Here is a 22555-nt window from a genome sequence, read left to right on the forward strand (position 1 = left end):
GGGTGGATGTAATTGGGGGATCAGCAGATTCGGGAATGCCACATGAGACCAGTCTAATACCTTCAGTCAGACTTCGATAAAAGAATAGGTAATTCAAAAGCTTGTGTTTACACTCGCATCATAAAGAGAGGTCTCGCCAAGAAGAGAAGTATTTCATGTTGGGTCTTTATTGTTATGCACAGAAGTTATTTCCCGAGAAGCCTTTTTCTCTCGGCTGTCATCAATACTTCATGTCAGACAATTTACAATTTCATTTTAGGCTCTAAAACAGACATATTTGTGGTGGCAATTTTGAAGATGATGAGCTCAAATCCATCATTTGACAATGCCAAGTCGACACTCTGGATTGTTGTATTAAACTTTTGAACTAAACTCTTTTTGCACAAAAGCACAGGTGCTCAATAGGTGGTCTACATTCAGACCCAGTTCTATTATGACAGTAACTTATCTCTTAACAGATTTTCTCATTCTTACATTACTAAATATATACACGGGAATTACACAAACCAATCGAGTGTTTGACATGGATCATGAAAACTTGGCCAATCAAAGAGTAGAATTGAGAGTAATATAGAGCTCGTGCATGTGACGTCACCATTTTCATGGCACCGTATTGCCGGTCAGAAAGAGCTGCTCGACAGTGTGAGGGACATTGAACCGTAGCAGAATATTCACAATGCCCCAGACTTGCTGTGCTGTTGGTTGTTACAACAGACGAGACAGATCTTTAAAGAGATAACTCTGTAGAATACCAGCTGAAAAGACGAGAAAAGATTGATGGATTTCAGCAATTAAACGTGATGGATGGCACCCTACCAAATGAAGAATTTGTTTTCAAAACGAGACATAGGCATTTTTTTCAGATTTACGAAACTCGCGCCCTTCGGATAATTTTGGCGCGAGTTTCGTAAATCTTAAAAAAAATCCTATGTCTCGTTTTGAAAACAAACTCTTCAAATACACACGACTGTGTAGCGATCACTTTACTTCAGGTAGGAATTATTCTTCTTAATCTCAGATTCTCAAGAAGTGTATATAATGCCAAGGTGGCTCATTGAGAACAATCTGTTAAAAAAAAAGAGAGAGGGAGTTGTCGTACACGGAAGCGTGTTGCGGCCACACGTTAAACTTCGGTAATCGTCTCCCGACAGACGTTTTTTTTTTTTAAATGTGCATTGTTCTCAAATGAGTCCAATGTGTATTTAAAAAAAGAAAATAAACTGTCACAGAGAGGTTTACGTAAGTTAACGTGTAGCCGCAACACGCTTCCGTGTACGGGGGATGAAGCCTATCCCAGCGGTTTATTTTCTTTTTTTAAATACACATTGGACTCATTTAAGAACAATGCATATTTAAAAAAAAAACATCTGCCACGAAGAAGTTTACCAAAGTTTAACATGTGGCCAAAACACGCTTCCATGTATGTTGGAAACGACTCTGTCTTTTTTTTTTTTTAACGCATTGTTCTTAAATGAGCCAACTTGGCATTATAAATACTTCTTGGGAAATGCTGCAAAGGAGCCAACTCGCTTGTCCTCTTTTTTTTTTTCAATCATAGTTAATGAATGCGAGTTTGTGTAAAACCAGGGGTCATTTATTTAAATGTTGGTATTTGTATTGAATACTATCTGAAAAGATCGATGGATTTCGGCAAAGGTTAACGTGTAGCCGAACACACTTGTTAAACACGTGTTAACGAGCCATCTCCCCGTTGAAAACAGATCCAGCAATGAAGTATTTGTATGCATCCAGACTTTTATACGCTTTCAAACTTTTCTGTGTAAATCTCAACGACTTAGTCACCAGATGCATGTGTATAGTTGTGCAAGATAAGCGGAAGCGAATTAACAGTCCAATTTCTTATTGCCGAAAACATCGACTTCGGCATTAAATATGGGTCCTCTATGCCAACTGTCTCTCATTTTTCCATGTACCTTCGTTTGTTATCACCTTCTAAATGTTTAACGGTATCGTACAAAAACGTTGGGCGTAGTGCTATAAGATGTATTTTCATGTCGTCTCCAACCAAATTAGCATTGAAAATGCTCTGTTTGACCGGCAATATGGCCAGTCACGTGATTTCGGTGACGTAGCTGCACGAGCTCTATAAGGATTTGAGACCAGAAATATTGAATTGGTTTAAAATTCATATTTGCTGCGCTTCTCCATTTGCTGAGCAGATTATGCAGGAAAAATCATTTGGACCACCACACACCACAGGAGCTTTCATTCATTTATTTTCTGTACTCCTTATCCTCACTAGGGTCATGGGTGTGCTAGAGACTATCCAACCTATCTCTGAAGAAGAAGCGGGGTTCACCTTCAACTGTTCACCAGGCAATCGGAGGACACATATAATCAAACAACCACTCACATTCACACTTACAGACAATTTAAAGTCTTCGGTCAATCCACCATGAATGTTTTTGGGAAGTGGGAGGAAACCTGAGTACCTAGAGAAAACCCACTCAGACACATGGAGAACATGGAAACCCCACACAGGTTCAGCCAAATTTGAAACCGGGTCCTCAGAATTGTGAGGGAGATGTCCTAACCAATAAACTACCTTGCTGCCATACTGGATAATTGCTCAGGATCATTTTTTTAGAAACCTGAGGACTGGGCCTTTGCTGAATGTTAACAGAATTGAGGGAAAATCACTTAACTCACAGGATAATCAAACAGGGAATCAGCAACAGAATAAAATCACCTTTCAGAAATTGTAAAAATGCTCATGCTACAATCCAGCACCTCAAGCACAAAAATCTATAATCAGCTTCTTTGGTTTCATCGATTGGTTTGGTGGTTTTACTCTCTAGTCTTTGTAGCAAAAGAGAGCATTGTGTATACCCCAGGGAAGCTGCAAGGAGCCTTCCATTTCCATTTCAAATGTGTGTACGTTACTGCAGGTGAAATTTGATGTGACTAACCACCCTGAAAGAAGTAGCACATATCCATTAATCTATTTGTTCTATAATTTGATTTATTTTCCAAACACAAAGAGCTTTCAATGTGAGAGGTTTTTGAATTTGAATGGAATTTCTCAAGGAATCACACCAACCTTTCTAGAAGGTGCTTTTAGTTTTAAGTACTCTGAACAGCTTTCATGTCTCTCTGAAGTGAAACTGCTAAGAACTTTGAACAAAACCCCTTTTCATTTAAGGCTTCCTTTCATCCCATGCTCCTCTGACCTTATCACCACGTCTTCTTTCTCAGCGGTGAAGAAGAGCCAGTGGCTGGAGAAAGAGGAAAGGGCGCGGCAGCTAAGGGAGCAGCAGCTGGAGGAGCGGCGCCGGAGACTGGAAGAACAACGCGTCCTGGCGGAGAAACGCCGCGCCGCCCTGGAGGAGCGACAAAAGCAGAAGCTGGAGAAGAACAAAGTAACCTCTCTGGTTTTACTGAATTCACTAAGATGTCCTCAAAATAGATGCACACCATTCGCTTGAATAAATAAAGGTTTCACCCAGCACAGGGGTGTCAACACTGTGGCCTTGGGGTTATTTGTATCCGAATGCAGATTACATTTTGATCTGCAGTGGTTGTGTAATTGTGTAAATGTAATTATTTTATTTATTTCTGGATCCGCCCCAACCTTATTTTGTCTCTTATAGGTGAGGTATACTTATAATGAAAAGGCATCTCTCATCTTTTTAAGTGGGAGAATTTGCACAATTTCTGGGTGACAACTATTTTGCCCCACTCACTCTTGTAAGACATATAGCTATTAAACATGTTGACAAAGCTATGTTTTAAGCAAGGATGCAGACTTTTGAAAAGTAATGCAAATCTTGAATCAGAACTGGTGGATTTGAACTGCTGACTCCACTGTGCCGCTCGAAAATATATAGTCAAAGCCAAATTTGCTATCATTACAGCTGTAAGCATTGAGCGAGCAAAAGTGATGGATAACAACAATATTATACAGTATCACATAGTCTCAAGTGTAAATTGCTCTATGACATATAATACTTTGCCATTTATCTAAAAAAAAATCATACAATAGTTTAATTAGATTAAAAAACAGATTACTTTTTTCTTGAAGATGCCATTTTTTCCCTTGCAATCTTTTTATTTACAGTGAAGAAAATAAGTATTTGAACACCCTGCTATATTGCAAGTTCTCCCACTTAGAAATCATGCAGGGGTCTGACATTTTCATTGTTGGTGCATGTCCACTGTGAGAGAGATAATTTATGATTTTTTTTAACGATTTATTTGTGTGATACAGCTGCAAATAAGTATTTGAACACCTGAGAAAACAAATTTTAATATTTGGTACAGTAGCCTTTGTTTGCAATTACAGAGGTCAAATGTTTCCTGTAGTTGTTCACAAGGTTTGCACACACTGCAGTAGGGATTTTGGCCCACTCCTCCACACAGATAGCTCAGACAGGTTTCTGAGCTGTCACTGAGAAACACGGAGTTTCAGCTCCCTAGAAAGACTTTCTCTTGGGCTTAGGTCTGGAGACTGGCTAGGCCACGGCAGAACCTTGATATGCCACTTACTGGCTGTGTGCTTTGGGTCATTGTCATGTTGAAAGACCCAGCCACGACCCATATTCAATGCTCTGACTGAGGGAAAGAGGTTGTTCCCCAAAATCCCTCAATGGATGGCCGCGGTCATCCTCTCCTTAATACAGGGCAGTCGTCCTGTCCCATGTGCAGAAAAACACCCCCAAAGCATGATGCTACCACCCCCATGCTTCACAGTAAATATGGTGTTCTTGGGATGGAACTCATCATTGGTCTTCCTCCAAACACGGTTAGTGGAATTATGACCAAAAACTTCCATTTTGCTCTCATCTGTCCAAAAAACTTTCTCCCATGACTCCTCTGTATCATCCAAATGGTCATTGGCAAAATTAAGACGGGCCTTGACATGTACTGGTTTAAGCAGAGGAGGCTTCCGTGCCATCCATGATTTCAAACCTTGACGTCTTAGTGTATTACCAACAGTCACCTTGGAAACAGTGGTCCATTTCAGGTCAGTGACCAAGTCCTGTTGTGTAGTCCTGGGGTGATTCCTCACCTTTCTAAGGATCATTGAGACCCCACGAGATGACATCTTGCATGGGCCTCCACTCCATTTGAGATTAACCATCATGTTTAGCCTGTTCCATTTTCTAATGATTGCTCCAACAGTGGACCTTTTTTCCACAAGCTTCTTGGCAATTTCTCTGTTGCCCTTTCCAGCTGTGTGGAGTTGTACACTTTTGTCTCCGATGTCTTTCGACAGCTCTTTTGCTTGGCCATGTTACAAGTTTGTGTCTTACTGATTGTATGGGGTGGACAGGTGTCTTTATGCAGCTAACGACCTCACACAGGTGCATCTGATTTTTCTTTTTAGATTCTCTCTCACAGTGGAAACACAGCTATTATGAAAATTTCAGACCCCTCCATGATTTCTAAGTGGGAGAACTTGCATATAGCATGGTGTTCAAATACTCATTTTGTTCACTGTACTTGTATGGTCTAAATGTGTTTTTCATACCAAAATTTACTTGAAATGTAATGCCCCTTCCGATTTACGTACAAATCCGGATTATGTTGATGCCATAGAAATGGCACTGTAAAATAGATTTTACTTTATACTGGATGTATCTGTTCTCAATTGCTCTTCAGGAACGCTACGAGGCAGCCATTCACCGCTCCACCAAGAAGACCTGGGCTGAAATCCGCCAACAAAGATGGTCATGGGCTGGCAACCAGAATGCCAACCAGAAGGAGAGTAAGTATCTGAGGAGAGATAGAAAACCTGTGCATTGAAGGAAGAAGTGGTTGACACAAGTGCTTTCGTGGATTTTTGGCTTCTATCCATCTGTTCAACTGCTTTCTTGCACAAGTTGCAGTAAGCTGGTGCTACTGCTATTGTCAGATATCTAGTGACGCAGCAGCATGCCATGACTAATGCATCTTGTATCAATCAATATCATCAGATTGATTAGTTCCATTTTACGGCTTGCAATTGCCTAGCACTTTTGTCAGAGAGACATTACAGACAACCTCACCGCCTGTGTGCCATGATGACAGTAAATGAGCTTACAGAGGAGATTTTGGAGTTCCTTGGAATTTAGCATATTATTCAGAAAATGCTGGCTAAGTGCTCTAAAGGACATTTTGGGGAAAGATGTTCACTTTTTTGAGTCATAAAATGGATTGCAGAATTTGGAAGGCAAACTGCATATTCCCATGGTATTTCTGCCAAGGCGATTGTTAGGTTGTGTGAAACATCCTGTCAGGTTCTGGATCCATCCAGCCATCCATTTTGTTTCACACTCGTTCTCATTAAGGTGATGACTGAGTTGGAGTCAATATCAGATGGCTTTCGGGTGAGAGGTTGTGTACACCCTGGACTCAATCAATTACAGGGTGTTGTTTGGATTTAGCAATGTGGATTTTTACTAATGGGTTTCTGTTCTTCCAAGAACATCCACGTCAAATCTTCAATTTCATCCTCATCCCAATCTGAACCAGAATTTTAATTTAACTATGATCACAATAATAATCTTCAAATCCATCCATCCATCGGAAATTTTTTCACATTTTATCACTTAAGGTTGTCACGTACTGAATCTTATCACATTTATTGTTATTATTATTGTTAAACTTTCATCTCATCAGTCAATAGAATATGCATCTAATTTTGGAAATTATTCAGACTTTTTTTAAATGTAAAACCCTTGATTTTCATTTTGGTCTGCAGAGGTTTTCATTTTGGAACTTTCCTATGGATACCACTTTTGTCTTTTTGTCTCTTTTCCTTATTATCGAGTTTTGAACACTGACTTCAACACACTTCTTGAGATGTTGCCCTGGGTGGTTTTGTGACCTCCTGAGTGAGTTCTCGCTGTGCTCTTTCAGTAATTTTTTTAGGACGGCCACTCCCATGACAGTTCCCCTATTGTTCCATGTTCTTTCCATTTGTGAGTAATGGAGTTCACTTGAGCAATGGCTTTGGAACCCTTTCCAGAGTGATGCTTTTTCATCTATTTTTGAGTTTCTTTGAATTGCGGGATATTCTTGCAGCTTTTTGAGATCTTTTTTCCGGCTTGATTTAGTCAAACATGTTCTATTGAATAGATTTCTTGATTAAAAATGTCTGCAAGTAAACACTGGCGTGGTCCGTGCTAGTGTAGGTTCGTGTATGATATTTGTCTTTGGAGGTTCCACATGACTGAACCTGTTCCCTGAATTTTCACCCTTAAATTTTCACTAACGACGTATGAATAAGCTTTGGTAGAGGTCTGTGCTCAGGAGTCTGCTGTAGTGGCTGTTGCTCCTGCATGAAAAAAACGAAAAATCGAGACATTTCCACTCACTCAACTTTGTGTGTGTGTAAACATACAGTATGCGTGTGTATGTGTGGCACTCTCTTGGCTTCTCAGGCAGATGCTCTCTCTCCACCATCAACCTGCCCAAACACGTGGACTCGGTCATAAGCAAGCGACTCTCCAGGTCCTCGGCTACGCTGTGGAACTCCCCTAGCAGAAGTAAGGCCTGGAATGAGGAACCATCTTCTCCCAACGTGTGTCCCCATAAATGTGTCCATCACACTCAACCACTACCTGGGGATCATCAATGTCGTCGTTTCGCTCTTCAGTTACTTCCCCTCCTGATTTTGATTTCAAATTCCTTTATTGTGCTTGATGATTGACATGTTTTCCCGACCCACTTTCTTTTCATTTCCAAGATGAGGTTAAAATGTCTGATCCCCCGCTTCTGCATGATTGTATTTTGCATTTGTGGTCATTTGCTGTTGTGTCATCTTGTGGTTGCTTCATTCAAGTGTGATTATCATTCCCTTTGTCCTAACTATGAGAGGTTTTGGCTCAATTTTCTTCAAGTGAGAATATCCTGTCATCCAGGAAAGTGAAATTAGCGAGTGAGTCAGCAATTTGGGCAACCAGTAAATAATGCATTCTGAGGAGGAAGCGGCATTGGTAAAAATAGACAGGGGCTTGTCACAGCAGAACACACCTTTCACATGTGGTGCTACTGCAGAGAAAGTTCCCAAGATAACAGCTGAGTCAACAATCTTTGTAGTAAGTCCAAAGCCATGGTGAAGAACTGAGGATTCACAAGCATTTCAAAGAACTTCCGACTCAACAAATCTTTTCCCCTTTTCCAATCTGGTGAAATGTTTTTAAATGTAGTTTTTAATCTGTGTCTGGTTTAATATTTTTACATCGGAACCATTTTTTTTTTAATGTAAGAGTTCCCACACATGAGAAAAAACTCTGCATGTTTGTGGTTACTACTTTTATCGTGTGTGGTGTATTCCAGTTGAATATGACAATGCAACACACACATGCAGAGCTTTATCCAGGACAATTGTAATTCACCCAACCAGCCGTCTCCTTTAGTATGAAGACTGACTCGTGAGAGACATCATAGTGCTACAGGGCATCCAGACTTATGAAAATACAAAGATCAACATTAGTTATAAGAAAAGAATAAATAGACGAAGCTAAGCCACTGTTGGCTTATCTGGTGACTACATTGGGGTAGTAAACTGATTCTTATTGCAAAAAATTGGTTTTGATATGCGATCGTCAAGGTGGTCCACTTTGAAAGCAACAGGTTCTGTTAAAAATAATTCTATTTTGAATAATTTGTTGCAAAGTCCAAACAGCAACTTTTGTCAAAGCAATGTTTTGCACAGATGACTCAGAGTCAAAAGTGGCAGCAGTCACAGAAGAGTCTAATCAAAATTAAGCCTCTGGCTGACAGTTCTATCCAGCTCATGTTAATGTAAATAAAAACAGAATGGATAAACTTTCCAAAATAAATGCAACATCTATGTTAAACATCATCCATGTGACTATTGGCTATTATCTCCAACCGTCATGAAGATTTGTCAGATCAAAGTTTTTGGACACTGCAAGGTCTTTCTACTTAAAACGTGACATCTTACTTTTGCACTCTTTCTTATCTTACCACAATCTACTTCCCTTAGCACCATTGTCCATTCTGATATCCTATGATGCTGGGTAAAAATAGGTCTCTTGAGGTTCCATGTCCAAAATGTAAGGCATATTTTTCTCAAAAAAATTGGATCAAACTGCTCCAACTTGTCCAGGTTCAATTTTTGAGGTACTACTGTGATTCGCATGTTGTGTTGTAGGTGTGAAAAGACAATTGTTAATTTTTTTCATTTTTGGTTTAACTTCCAGCCCGTAGCGTTGTACTGAGCCCATGGGAGAGCAGCATTGTGGACCGTCTAATGACGCCCACCTTGTCTTTCCTGGCTCGGAGTCGCAGTGCTGCCAGTGTGCTCGCCAACGGAAAAGATGGACGTAAGTCACCCTGGGTTGTATTCTTTCTCGCTTGAGGCCTTCCCCCACTTTATAACCACCGAGCGCCATCTATGGATATTTTGAGTTAGTAATAATAGCTTGGCCAATTTCTACCGCCACCACATGTCGTACCGTATGCAGTTGGCAGGTAGAGGTCTGTGTCTTGTGCCTTTAGTGGAGATGCCCACACAGTCCTGCAGCTTTAGGGCTGTCCTTATTTTTCAGAACTTTATTATACAAAGTGTTGTAAAAAATTAGAGGCCCCCTTCTCATTTTTTTTCAATATTTATGGATAGTTTCCCCTCTTTGTTTAAACTCAACAAACAAATGTATAATAAATTGACAACTATAACCCAAGTGAACTCAAAAAGCTGTTTTTAAATGATTATGTTTATTTAGAGAAAAAACTCTTCAAAGTTGCCTGGTCCTGTGTGAAAAAGTAACGGGGCACTAAACCTAATAACAGGTTGGGCATCAGCAGCAACAACTGAAATAAAGCGTTTTCTATAAATGGCAATGAGAAAGTGGAGATATTTTGGTTGTCTCTTCATTATAGAATTGTTTGAATTAAGCAAAAATAGATGGGTTTTTGAGGATGAACGTCTTTTTTAAGGTCATGTTACTGAATTTCAATCGGAGTCAAGTTTGAAAGTTAACGAGGGACATAAAAACTATTTTTAAGCCATTCAGAAGTTGACTTTTTGCCGTGTTTTGGATCGTTATCCTGATGCAGAAGCCCATTGTGGTTCAGTGTGAGGTCACAAATTGCTGCCTAAATATTTTCCTTCAGGATTTCGTGTTAAAGAGCAGAATTTATGGTTTCATCAGTTACAGCAAGGTGTCCAATTCTTGACAGAGCTAAGCAGCCCAAGGCCATCACACTACCACTACCATGCTTGACTGCTGGTATGACGTTCTTTTTTTTTTTCATGTTGCACTATATTTACATAGCTGTAATGATACACACACACTCCAAAAAGCTCAACTTTCATGTCATCAGTTGATATAATATTCTCCCAAATGTCTTGGGAACCAGTCAATGTTTTTTTTTTTTAAATTTTTATCTTTTTTTTTTTTTTAGCGAAAGTAAAATGGGCCTTTATGTTCTCGATTGTGAGCAGTGATTTTCGCCTTGGAGTTCTGCCATCGATGAACTTTTTGCAGTCTCTTCCTTATTGTTGTGTCAAGAACACTGACCTTTACTGAGGCAACGGAGCCCCGCAGTTCTTTAGAAGTTGGATTTGTGGATTCCTGGAGGAGTCATTGCTGTACTTTTGGTGTAATCTATTTAGGCCGGCCAATCCTCGCCACTGTGACATGTTTCATCAATGTGAGGATAATGGTTCTTCACATGGTTAGCTAAAATCCTAAAGCCTGTAAATGGCTTTTGTAAACCTTTCCAGACTGATACGAATGAATATTTCTCAATTGTTCTGGAATTCCTTTGGATCGTGTCATTTTGCAGCTTTTTTAGAGCTTTTGTCTGTCTTAATTTTGTCAGGGCAGATTCTGTTTGAGTGATTTCTTGATTGAACAGGTCTGGAGGTCATCAGGCTCGGGTGTGGTCAATGAAAATTAACGAAAAATTGTGATTACCCACATTTAATTCATGATTGAGCAAAATGGGGTAATTAACTATTTCGAACAGGGCTGAGTAACTGAAGTTGTTTTTCCCCCATAATAAATTATTTGAAAACAGCATTTAAGATCACTTCCGTTACATTTGTCTGATATTTACATTTGTTTGATGATCTTAAACATAACAGTAGCGAAACTGCACAACTATAAGCATTTGAGAAGGCCAATGCTATACTTCATTTACTTTTGTACAATGTAATATTTTTATTCATTCAAATTTGGCAGGTATTTTAAAAACACACTTCTATGTGATGTGATGTGAGTTTTTTGCCACTTTAGTGGGACTTAAAGTTGAAATACTAATACTAAAGTAGAAAAACATGGCAGAAATAGAAAAAATGAGTCAACTCTTATGGAGATAAAATGAAACACGTACAAACTATGAAATGTACTAATTATTAGGCAAGACCTCTCACTGTCCATTTTTTAAGAACTTACCTTGAAACTCGTTTTTATTCTTTGACTTTCAACTCAGCATGAGACTGCGCTGTTTGTGTTTTATTGTTTTTAATGTTGCTATCAAGCTGTTGTTTTAATTTTCCCTCTGTTTTATCCGTTTTATTTTTATATAATGTGCTGCACTTTGTGGGCACCTGTGGTGGTTTTAAAGTGCTCTATAAGTAAAGGTGAATGGAGCTGAGAAACTTTTTTTACTTTCAATGAGAGTATATGCAATCATCATTTTGATAACCCGGTACAAGGAATACAAAATATATCGCTGAACAGGAAATAGTTTTCCTGTTTTTCCAAAGTTTTCAAAAAAAGTATGTAGTGTTTGCCATTATTTTTCATTGACACCAATCTTCAAAAAGGAATACTTATATTGCAGTCCAATGATACACAGATTTTGGACTCTAGCTGGATTCCGTTTGGTGATTTTGTAACCAAACGTCCTCCTCCTCAGAGTCACCTCTGTGCCCCCGCTCGTCTTCCGCTAGCCCCCTGACGAAGTGTGCAGACCAGCCCCACCATCGCTGCTCTGATCACTGGCGAGTGACATCTAGCACGCCTGACATCAGACAGCGCCAACACAGACGGAGCTCCACACCTGTATGTTCTACACAAAGAGGCATTACGCACAGTATTATGTATACAGTATTACTGGTGTAACGTTTTGTTTGATCAGTAATTCCATTTGTACCACGATTCATGGTTGCCAATTGGATTAAAAGGATCTGGAACGATACAATCGTAAACAATTCAGTGTTTGGAAATTCAGTCAGTAATTTTGTTCATTCATTCATCCATTCTGATTGGGATGTTCAAGTTAGTATCTGTCATGAGTGAGACTCTACAGTATACTCATTACTGTTTTCCACTGCTTTGATCTTTGTCTCTTAGAAAAGTGTTACCTTTTTGCCAAAGTACACTATTCATAATAATGGATGCAGTATTGAAATACTTATGTGTGATATGTATCATATTTTTGCAACTATAAGGCCCACCTCAAAGTCTTAAATTTTCTCCAAAATGGACTGGAATGAATTCTAAAATCGGTAAATGTTGTTTTGTGACTAGACTAATGAAGTACACTTGAACACACCAGTTATATTGTTAGGATGCATGCTAGCATCAGTTTTAGTGTGTATGCAAGCCACCATACAATGGCGTTGCGAGGCAGTGAGGACCAATTGCAATTTTACATTTGTAACCTGAAGAAGCTTACAAACCCACACACTGACAGCGTAAGCAAGTCATTACTCAAACACAATAGCATAACTAGCAAACGATTAAACAAATACTACAATGACTGAACAAATAATTGACACAAAACATACTCTTTAAATGCTATTTACATACTCCCAGCATGCATTGTGGCGCCCCAGGCCTGCTTTGCGGCACTAAGAACCTCCTTAGGACCATTCTGAGCGTGAACAACATCTTGAGTAATGACTTGCCTTCACAGTAACTGTGTGGAGCAATGTAAGCTTCTTCTGCCTACAAAAATAAAATTCCAGTTGTTCCTCATTGCCTCATGAGTTCATCATATGTTGGCTTTCATGCACGTTGAAACATTGCTAGCATGCATACTACCACTGTGATGTGCAAGTTAGATTGTACTTCATTGGAGGAATCACTCAACAAAGTTTACAGATTTTGGAACGAGGTGTGCACACAATGCGCACATTATATTGTCCTCCATCTATTGAGGAGAGATTTTCAGACTTCGAAGTGCACCTTATGGTTGTGAAAATACGATACGTTATTAGGAAAAAATACTTTAAGAGCAAAATTCCCAAATACGCAGGGCCACGAACGGTGAAACACGTATGGGCAAGGGCACACTTCACTTATAGTTCTCAGCTTATGCTTACAGTTAATTACATGCTAGTAAAGTTTTCTCCTTTATCGTGTTACACTACTGCATAACCTACCAGTAAATTTCTCAATGTCTTCAAAAACAAGAATCGTCTGGTTTCCATGATTCAACCTTTGCAGACTCCACTCGTTAAACTGCAGCTTTGCTCAATAGCACACTACTTTGTCATATTTCCTGTACTGTGGCATGCTCATGTCGACGTAATTGACGATTGTCTTTTAAAATTATTTAAATAAATACATTTCCATCTGGAAGGCTAACTAGCCAAAGACAGATCAGTCCAATTGGATCGTGGGAACATAAATCGATACATCCATAAAATGAATGCGTGATAATAGCCCTACTCAGAATGCACATTTATATCTTACTTCATATTGCACAGATGGACAGAACCAAAAAGGAGAAGAAAGACAAGGAGCGGGAGAATGAAAAAGAGAAAAATGCCCTGACAAAGGAGAGGTTCCTCAGGAAGAAGCAATCACTTCCCATCATGAGACACAGAGAAGACTTGAGGTAAAATAGGCTCTTCATAATCTAAAAAATAAAATTGCAGTATTTTAGTTTCTTTATATAAAAAAACACCCCACAAAAAAACCTTTCATCTGCCCTGAGTATGACTGTATTTAGTTTGAACATCTTGACCTCACACATCTGCTTTGGCTCCTTTTCTACGAGCCAGATTTTTAGGTGCCGATCTTACCCCCTTCAGACTCTGCTCACTTTGCACCAGACCCCCTTGATCCCTTCCACTGGTTTTGAGCCCATGGGAAGGGGAACCCACCTTCCCTTTCCAGGCTGTGCCCAGTCATGTTGCATGGGTGCAGCCCTGGCCACTTGGCGCTCACCATTGAGCCCCACCTCACCCCACCCCACCTGCCTTGAGCGGGACTCCCGTGACCTGTGTCTGGGCAAGAAACTGTGGTCCATTGAAATGTACTTATCAGAGGAACTCTTTTGAGCTTTGTCTAGTTCCTCACCAAGGACATGTTTGCCCTGGATAACCCTGGCGGGGGCATAAAGCCCCGAACAACTCCAAGCATCTCTGGGACATACAAACCCCTTTACCACAATAAGGTGATGGCAAGGAGGGGTATTTGATAAAATATTTGATTCATTCATTCATTTTCCGTTCCGCTTATCCTCACTAGGATCTCTGGCATGCTAGAGCCTACCACAGCTATCTTCAGGCGGGGGTGGGGGTGGGGGGGTTGCGTTGGGGTGTTAGGGGTACACCCTGAACTGGTCACCACCCAGTCACAGGATACATATAAACTCACAACCGTTCACACTCACATTCATACCTACAGGAATTTTTGAGTATTCAGTTAACCTACCCTGCATGTTTTTAGGATGTAGGTGGAAACGGAGTACCGGGAGAAAAGCTACGCATGCAGGGGAAAATAAGCTGTTTAAAAATATTTGATTAAAATTTATTTAAAATTAAAACTGAACATAATACAATGTACAAAACCTCGTTTCCCTTACTATGTTGTGTATTTTCTGCAGCAATTTTTCATCCAATTTTAATGTAAATTGCATAGAGAACATAATTTAACAAACTTCTGAAATACAACAATACAAGGATTATGACATAGTTAATTTCTGCTTATATATTTTGCAAATGAATCACTACTCTGTGATAAATATAAAAAGAAATTGAGCCCCATTTGGTGGGGCAGTTCCTCCCCTACTCTTAATGCAGAGTTGTCATAGGTATGCAGCACGATGAACGTGTTACTCCTATTCAGTCTGCATAGTTCGTGGTAAGCAGAGTTGAAATGGGGTGAAAAGAAAAAAAATCTTTCATCCCCAGGCCACACAACAAATGACAGCCATGACAGTAGTTGGGATGCAGTAGGAGGGGGAAAACACATTTATTTCCTTTGGCTTGGCAAACAAAGAGAATAAGTGAGCCGTCAGCACACGAGACCAAAATGAGAGTGATGTCATCCCTAGTGGCATAATCCACTTCAATGGATGATGTAATGTTTCTATGCTTTGAGTTTCTTCTGGAGCTGGACTTGACCATGAAAGAATCAAATTTCCATTAGAAACCGATGACTGTATTTGTTTAATAATTGCAAACTGACTGCACAGTGCACTACTACTGAGCGTGTCTGTCTCACGGTTCTGAGATTATGGGTTTAAATCTGTCCTCCGGTCTTCCTGTTTAATGTTGGCATGTCCTACCCGTGGGTTGTCTATGGCTACTGACTCCCAAATCCAGATTAGGTTATTTAAGATTCGAAATTCTCCATAGTTGTGAATGTGGCATCATGTGTACAAGTTCTCAGGTATGAATATGTATCGGGTGTGTTACAGATGGTGTTATCACTCTCACACCTCACTTCGAAGAACTCTGAAAAAAAAATAGCCTGGAAAATAGCCTTTACAGGAAGGGCATCTGGCATAAAAATTGAGCCAAACATATATGTGCGTTCATCTGAGATGACACGCTGTGGCGACCCCGAAACGGACAAGCCGAAAGATACCGACCGACCGACATGAAGACCTGCATTCGGATGTGGATTTTGTTGGAAGCTCAAATTAAATAAAAATGCTTCACATAAACATCTCATTGGAATAAATAAATAGAACTTCATTCAGTTTAATGTTCCCAAACCAATCCAATTTATAGATTTCATACAAAAAAAAGTTGGGCTGTGTTCTTTCTCCACATGATCTGTGTCAGTGATGGACTTATGTTTGTGAGTTACACTATGTGTCATGTAAATGAATGGTGACCAGCCCATATTGTAACCTACCTCACGCACAATGTCAGTTGTGATAGGCGACCATTCACCCCCATACTGTAAGGATAGCTACTATAATAAATGGATATATATTTGCAAACTGTAAAACATGAATGACGTGTCCTCCAGTCCTATTCCACTATCAAGAACTAGGCCTCTGTCACCGGCCGTGCCCAAGGGCAGGACTGCCTCCCCGAGCCCCGCTGCCTCCCCGAACCCGACCTCCACGCGAAGCAGACCATCGACACCAAAGGGACAGCCCAGAAGGGCGAGGACCCCCGCCAGGGTGGACCACCGCACATCATCCCCCGTCCCACTGGAAAAAGTGAGAGAACATCGCAGGTCGGCCACCCCTGAGAACAGTAGTCGACGTGAGTAGAAGAATTCATGTTTATCTAAAAAAAATTTTGCTGGACATAGAGGTGCAAAAATTTATTGTTTTTATCCACCTTGTCAACAAGTCGATTAATAAATCGGAGCTGGAGGAAACGCGTCAGACTTTTACACATCATGAAAGACTCCTTTGCACAATATAATCATAATTTCTGTATTACATTGAGGTGACTGTTCATTTACTTTAACAGTGTTAAGACACACTTTTGCTTAACGTCGCCTCTTCTTCACGCACATTCTTATTTGGTGTTAGCGGACTGTAAGCATCGAAACTGGGAACCAATTTTTTTTTCAATTTGAATCTGAATCTTAGTCCCAGTTCCAGTCAATTCTTAATTCTCAATGCCCAAACCCTAGGATGTAGTAGACTGACCTTCCAGCAATCCAGAACTGTCTCCCATTGAAAATGTTTATTGCAATATGAAGTGCCAACTCCAACACTGCACACTCCTTTGATTAATCAAAGTTGCACATCAAGCGAGATTGTTACAGAATTTGACCTACAATGCCTTAACAAGTGTTTTCAGTGCTAGACACTTAATTGAGTTTTATTAAAAGGAAAGATGATGTGCCACAGAAGTAAACATGTCTCTGTCTCAGCTATTTTACAGGCATCAAATTCAAAATGAATTAATATTTGCAAAAAAAAAAAATACCCCTATCAATTTAAACAAGGAATTTATCAGTTTGAACATTTGAATTGGATACAGACTGAAAAGTATTTATAGCGTTATTCTATTCCGTCTTTACTTAAGTTTTCAACAACGTCCCAACTTCACTGGAATTTGGGTTTGTAAAAATATTTCAGAGCCGCAGCCCTAGCTCATTCCCCATTCCCTTTATATCGTACTACATAATTTCTATTGTTGTTCACTGTGTGACCTTCTTCTTCTCTGAATTAACTGGGAAGAACTTTTTCTCTCTTCCAGGTTCTCCTGTGGTTCCTCTCACCAGACACCCGGCAGCAGCCTCTAACAACATCTCGGCGTCGCCGTCGCCCGAGCCACCCGTCAAGGACATTCACTCTGTTCTTTCGCCGTCCCCGTCCTCCAAGCCCATGGCAGGCACCAATGACCCTGAAGAGGCAGCCCGCATCCTGGCAGAGAAACGGCGGCAGGCACGCGAGCAACGTGAGAGGGAAGAGGTGGAGCGGCGCGAGCAGGAGGAAAAGGACAGGTCAGAGGGAGTTAAAAAGTTCCAACAAAATTAATTGTTATTGCTTGTTTTTGTTTTACTAAAAGTGTCTGCTATGTCTGATGTATTTGAACATTCAGGACCCTGAAAGAGGAGCGACTGGCAAGAGAAGCGGAGGAGAGGCGTCGGCATGAGGAGGAGGTGCGCGCCATGGCCGAGGAGCAGCAGAGGAGGGATGAGGAGCAGCGGCTGAGGGAGGAGGAGGAAGCCAAGGAAAGAGCTGTGGCCGAACAGGAGGAGAACATTCGCCTGCAAAAGCAGGTACGCACCAGTGCACTGGAACTGCTCCCAAAAACGCAACTATCCATGTATTTTCTGAGCTGCTTATCCTCACAAGGGTCACGGGAGTGCTGGAGCCTATCCCAGCTATTTCCAGGCAATAGGAATCCAATTGGAGGGCACATAAAGACAAACAACTATTCACACCGGTGGTGTCGGAATACATGTACATGTAGTGTTGCCGCTTTCTGAATAAGAAGCGGCATTATTTCATGGCAGTTGTTTGACAGAGTGCAATCATGAAAGACCAAATTTGTTTTCTAGTCTGATCCAGGCATTAGGTGACAGAGCGCTCTGACGCTGTTCTTTGTTCGGCTGTGTTAAATTCAATTGGTTCCCTATACGTTTTTAGAAGGTGTGGTTGGCCAGATTAAAGTCTTATGACTTCACTTATGACTGTCCCTCCTCATTTCTTTTAGGAAATCCTCCCGAGTACAGGGGCAGTCCTTTAGCCATTTTAAACAGCAGTCTGTCTTCTGGTGTTGTCCACCAAAGTTTTCAACATGCTGTGGTGCAACCCCTGCTCAAGAAAACTGTTTTCAATTGTGAGTGCCCGGTTCAGAGCTGCATTTTATTTTAAAAATCCTGGAAAAAGGTGGTTCATACCCAGTCGAAGATGTTTCTGGGTGAACATAACAGTGGTCTGGCACTCAGTTTTCAAGATTCTGCATAGTACAGAGTCAGCCCCTTTGAGAGGTTTTAATGACATCCTCCTGGCTCATGACTCCAGGGACTGTGTGTCTTTTTTTGCTGGACCCGACTATAGCTTTCAGTACTGTGGACCACAGTATTCTGTTGGTTTATTTGCAGCACCTGGTGGACATTACTGGTAGCGCTCTTAAGGCGTTTCAATCCTGTTCGGCAGGCAGGCAGGATTGTGTGCAAAATTGGGGTGCTCCCACTAAGTCTTTCACTGTCTTAAGGGGCTCCATAGGGTTCAATTTTAGTTCCGCTGCTGTTTATTTTGTATTTGATCTCACTGTGTTCCATCCTTTCTTTTGTTTGCTATTTCTTTTCATTTCTATGCAGTTGGGAGTCAAATTTATGTCCCATGAAAGAAAAAGGATGCATTCCCCTTAAGGTTACTTTTGTTTTAGCCTGAGGACTTTTAAGCGTCAATGGCGTTGAAGTTTTTGAGTCCTAATAAGAAAACAGATGTTATGGTGGTTGGTCCAAGTGGTCCTTGTAAATTCCCTCCTTTTGACTTTGGCCCCTTACATATGCTCAAAAGCCAAAGTAATAAAAAGTGGGTCTTTAATATGGACAATGAACTTAAATTGCATTTGGCAAATTATTGCTATTGTCAAGTCCATTTTCTCTTTGTTAATCTTAGGCAGCTGGCTAAAGTGAAGCCTCTTTTTTCACATCAGCACTTTGAAACTGTAATCCATGCCTTTGTTATATCTCAGATGGATTACTGTGATGCACTTTCTTCTGGAGCCAGTGAGTCTTCCCTCCAATGACTCCATCTATTCATTTCCATACCGCTTACCCTCACTAAGGTCGCGGGTGTGCTGGAGCCTATTCCAGTTAACTCTGGGTGAGAGAACTGTGAGGCCAACGGTCTTCAGCTCCGTCACCATGCTGCCCACCAGTCAATCCATTGGCTCAGAAGGCAGGTGTTTGCCTCCTATCTGGAGCACGTAGTAAGGACTTTATAATGCCAATTCTGGCCCTTCACTGGGTTCCTGGTCATTTTAGAGACGATTTCAGTTTCTTTTTTAATTTCTAAAAGGTTCTCGCCCCACCTTACTGAGCGGCTCCATCCCTACACTCCTGCTCTAGGCCTCAGGTCAGCTGACCTGACCCTCCTGGTTGTTTGAAGCACCATATGGAGGCTAAGAAGGGATAGTTCTTTTTCTGTTCCTGGTCCATCTCTTTACAATAACCTCCCCCTAAACATTGGCAAAGTCCTCCCATGCTCCATTTTTAAAACTGGCCTTAAAAGTCAATTTTATTCATTGGCTTTCAACTCAGCATGACACACCTGTGTTTGAATTTTATTGTTCGCATTGTTTTTAATGTTGCAATTGCTCTGTAAATGAAGTTGAGTTGGTGTAACAATAAGAATGCTTAATGATAATACGAATATTCAAATAAAAGAAAAAATTAAGTGATAGTGTGAATCCCAACATATCACGTCTGTCCCCTTATGAGTTTGTGGGCCTTTACCCCCCTCACGTGGCTATTTGTAGCAGTGACACATTTGGTTAGACTTTATTTTTACAGGCACAGCTTAAGTGTGCTTGTAAAAAAAAAAGTTGTTTTCCAGAACTAAAATATCGCCTTCATGGTCGGGCAAGTGATCATTTTAGCCACACCCGCCATGCGGCATCCCCACTTGGCTCCAACCGCCAATCTCTCTTGTGTGTCTAACAAATAAAATAAAAAAAACTGTGCTTGGATATTATCCTCAGAAAGAAGAGGTCGAGGCGAAAGCCCGCGAGGAGGCGGAGAAGCAGCGTCTGGAGAGGGAAAAGCACTTCCAGAAGGAGGAGCAGGAGAGGCTGGAGAGGAAAAAGGTAGGCCGTCATCTTTGTTAACTCTTTCCCCGGTGAAGACCACAACCTTCTCCTCATCCTGAGCACACGGATTGACATGACACTGGTATGCCAGCTGAATTGAAAACAAGTTCTCCTTCTCCCTGGGCGGAGGTATCATATTCCCGGTACAACATTTGCTCTGATGAATCCCGAGAACTTAGATGAATGTTTCAGGCTTACGAGAGATCGGCTGTCGGCATGCTCTGATTTAATAGAGCTGCTTTAGTGAGAGTTAAATATAAACGACGTGTGGTGCGACGAGCGTGGTCATCTGAGGCTACGGGGGCATGTGAGTGCAGTGGTTCTCAACTGGTGTCACCCTGAAACCCACAGTTTCCTGTTGTTGTGAAGTCATGATCCACTTTTATAGAATTTAACATCAATAAAGCCTTTATTTGTTTAAAAATGGCCGCTGAAACCATGTTCAGTAAGTTATAGTTTTAATACTGTACTTGATATTAATATGATCTGTCTTCATGTGCCCTGCGATTGCCTGACAACCAGTTCAGGGTGCACCCCGCCTCCTACTAGATGATTATTTTAGTTAGATTCTTTCTGTAAAACAACTCTTGTGCATCTCATAAGATTTATTTGACAGAGTCTTATGTTAAAATGACTTTTTTCAAGTTTTAATATTATGAGGGTGGCACGGTGGATCAGCTAGAAAGCGTTGGCCTCACAGTTCTGAGGACACGGTTCAATCCCAGCCCTCCCTGTGTGGAATTTACATGTTCTCCGTGTGCCTGTGTGGTTTTTCTCCTGGCATTCCGGTTTCTTCCCACATCCCAAAAACATGCAACATTAATTGGACACTCTAAATTGCCCCTAGGTGTGATTGTGAGTCTCGATGTACCCTGCGATTGGCTGGCAACCAGTTCAGGGTGTTTCCTGCCTCCTGCCCATTGACAGCTGGGATAGGCTCCAGCACTCCTGCGACCCTCGTGAGGATAAACTGCTTAGAAAATGGATGGATGGATAATATCATGAGGATTATAAGGATAATCTCCAATGATTTCCCCAAAAATTGCAAAGCAGTCGGTTGAAGAAAAAAATCAAAAGATTACACAAATCATCTCAAATCTTTCGGTAAAAGTCAGATTTTAGGAGGAGGACAAGAAAAGATTAAGTAATTATACTTTTTAAAGAAAATGTCATAATTTTACAAAAAGATTTAAAAGTACTTGTACATCTTTTTCTAATTCTGAATGATACACCGGGCAGAACGGTGGATCAGCTAATAAAGCAAGCATTGGCCTCACAGTTCTGAGGTCCCGGGTTCAATCCCGGCCCCGCCTGTGTGGAGTTTGCATGTTCTCCCCGTGCCTGCGTGGGTTTTCTCCAGGCACTCCGGTTTCCTCCCACATTCCAAAAACATGCAACATTAATTGGACACTCTAAATTGCCCCTAGGTGTGATTGTGAGAATGGCTGCTTGTCTCTATGTGCCCTGCAATTGGCTGGCAACCAGTTCAGGGTGTACACCGCCTCCTGCCTGTTGACAGCTGAGATAGCCTCCAGCACTGTCCCCAACCCTCGTGAGGATAAGCGGCAAAGAAAATGGATGGCTGGATGAATGCTACACCCTCTGTAACGTCAGACTGTTGAGTTTCTGCCATAGCAATAAAGCTGAGAGCGGCGACCACTCACTCTGACAGGCCCCTGCTCATGGTGCCAATGCTGTATTAATCATAACCGTAATAATAAAGATGTTTTATCACACTTGGAATTACATTTGACGTACCATAAACAAGCACTGATCATAGTGGGTGTGTGTGTGTGTGTGCGTGCGTGCGTGCGTGTGTGTGTGTGTGTGTGTGTGTGTGTGTGTGTGTGTGTGTGATTTAATCTGAATTGTGACTTTTCCCAGCGCCTAGAAGAGATCATGAAGAGGACACGCAAATCAGAAGTAAGCGACAAGGTACCCTGGATGAAAGATACTATTGATTATTAATGAACTACGATATTTGCAATACATCTTGATTTGATGTCTTTTCATTATTCTTTCCAGAAAGAGACAAAGACAGCGTCGCTGCCGCCTCAAGTGAGCGAGAATGAGGGCAAGCGGAGCATAGGTGAGCAACGTCACGGGTCACATCATGCTGATTTTATAATTATAGGACATCCTTCTTAAAGCAACATT

The 22555-nt window shown here is 41.0% G+C and overlaps 1 protein-coding gene across 5 annotated transcripts in view; it reads left to right on the forward strand.

Moving 5' to 3' along the window:
• Positions 1-22555, forward strand: part of map7d1a (MAP7 domain containing 1a) — a 77851-nt gene that overhangs the window by 49310 nt on the left and 5986 nt on the right. For 4 of the 5 annotated variants that reach the window (XM_061820954.1, XM_061820951.1, XM_061820949.1 and 1 more), the window contains 11 exons: positions 3217-3380; positions 5623-5728; positions 9174-9296; positions 11839-11984; positions 13637-13767; positions 16137-16378; positions 17330-17576; positions 17675-17855; positions 20291-20395; positions 22283-22333; positions 22424-22487. In XM_061820954.1, coding sequence (XP_061676938.1) covers positions 3217-3380; positions 5623-5728; positions 9174-9296; positions 11839-11984; positions 13637-13767; positions 16137-16378; positions 17330-17576; positions 17675-17855; positions 20291-20395; positions 22283-22333; positions 22424-22487 — 1560 coding nt within the window. The remainder of the gene's footprint in view (positions 1-3216; positions 3381-5622; positions 5729-9173; positions 9297-11838; positions 11985-13636; positions 13768-16136; positions 16379-17329; positions 17577-17674; positions 17856-20290; positions 20396-22282; positions 22334-22423; positions 22488-22555) is intronic. The other variant, XM_061820950.1, reaches the window with a different exon arrangement.

Source organism: Syngnathoides biaculeatus, chromosome 5, assembly GCF_019802595.1.
Source record: "Syngnathoides biaculeatus isolate LvHL_M chromosome 5, ASM1980259v1, whole genome shotgun sequence".
Classification (NCBI taxonomy): Eukaryota; Metazoa; Chordata; class Actinopteri; order Syngnathiformes; family Syngnathidae; genus Syngnathoides; species Syngnathoides biaculeatus.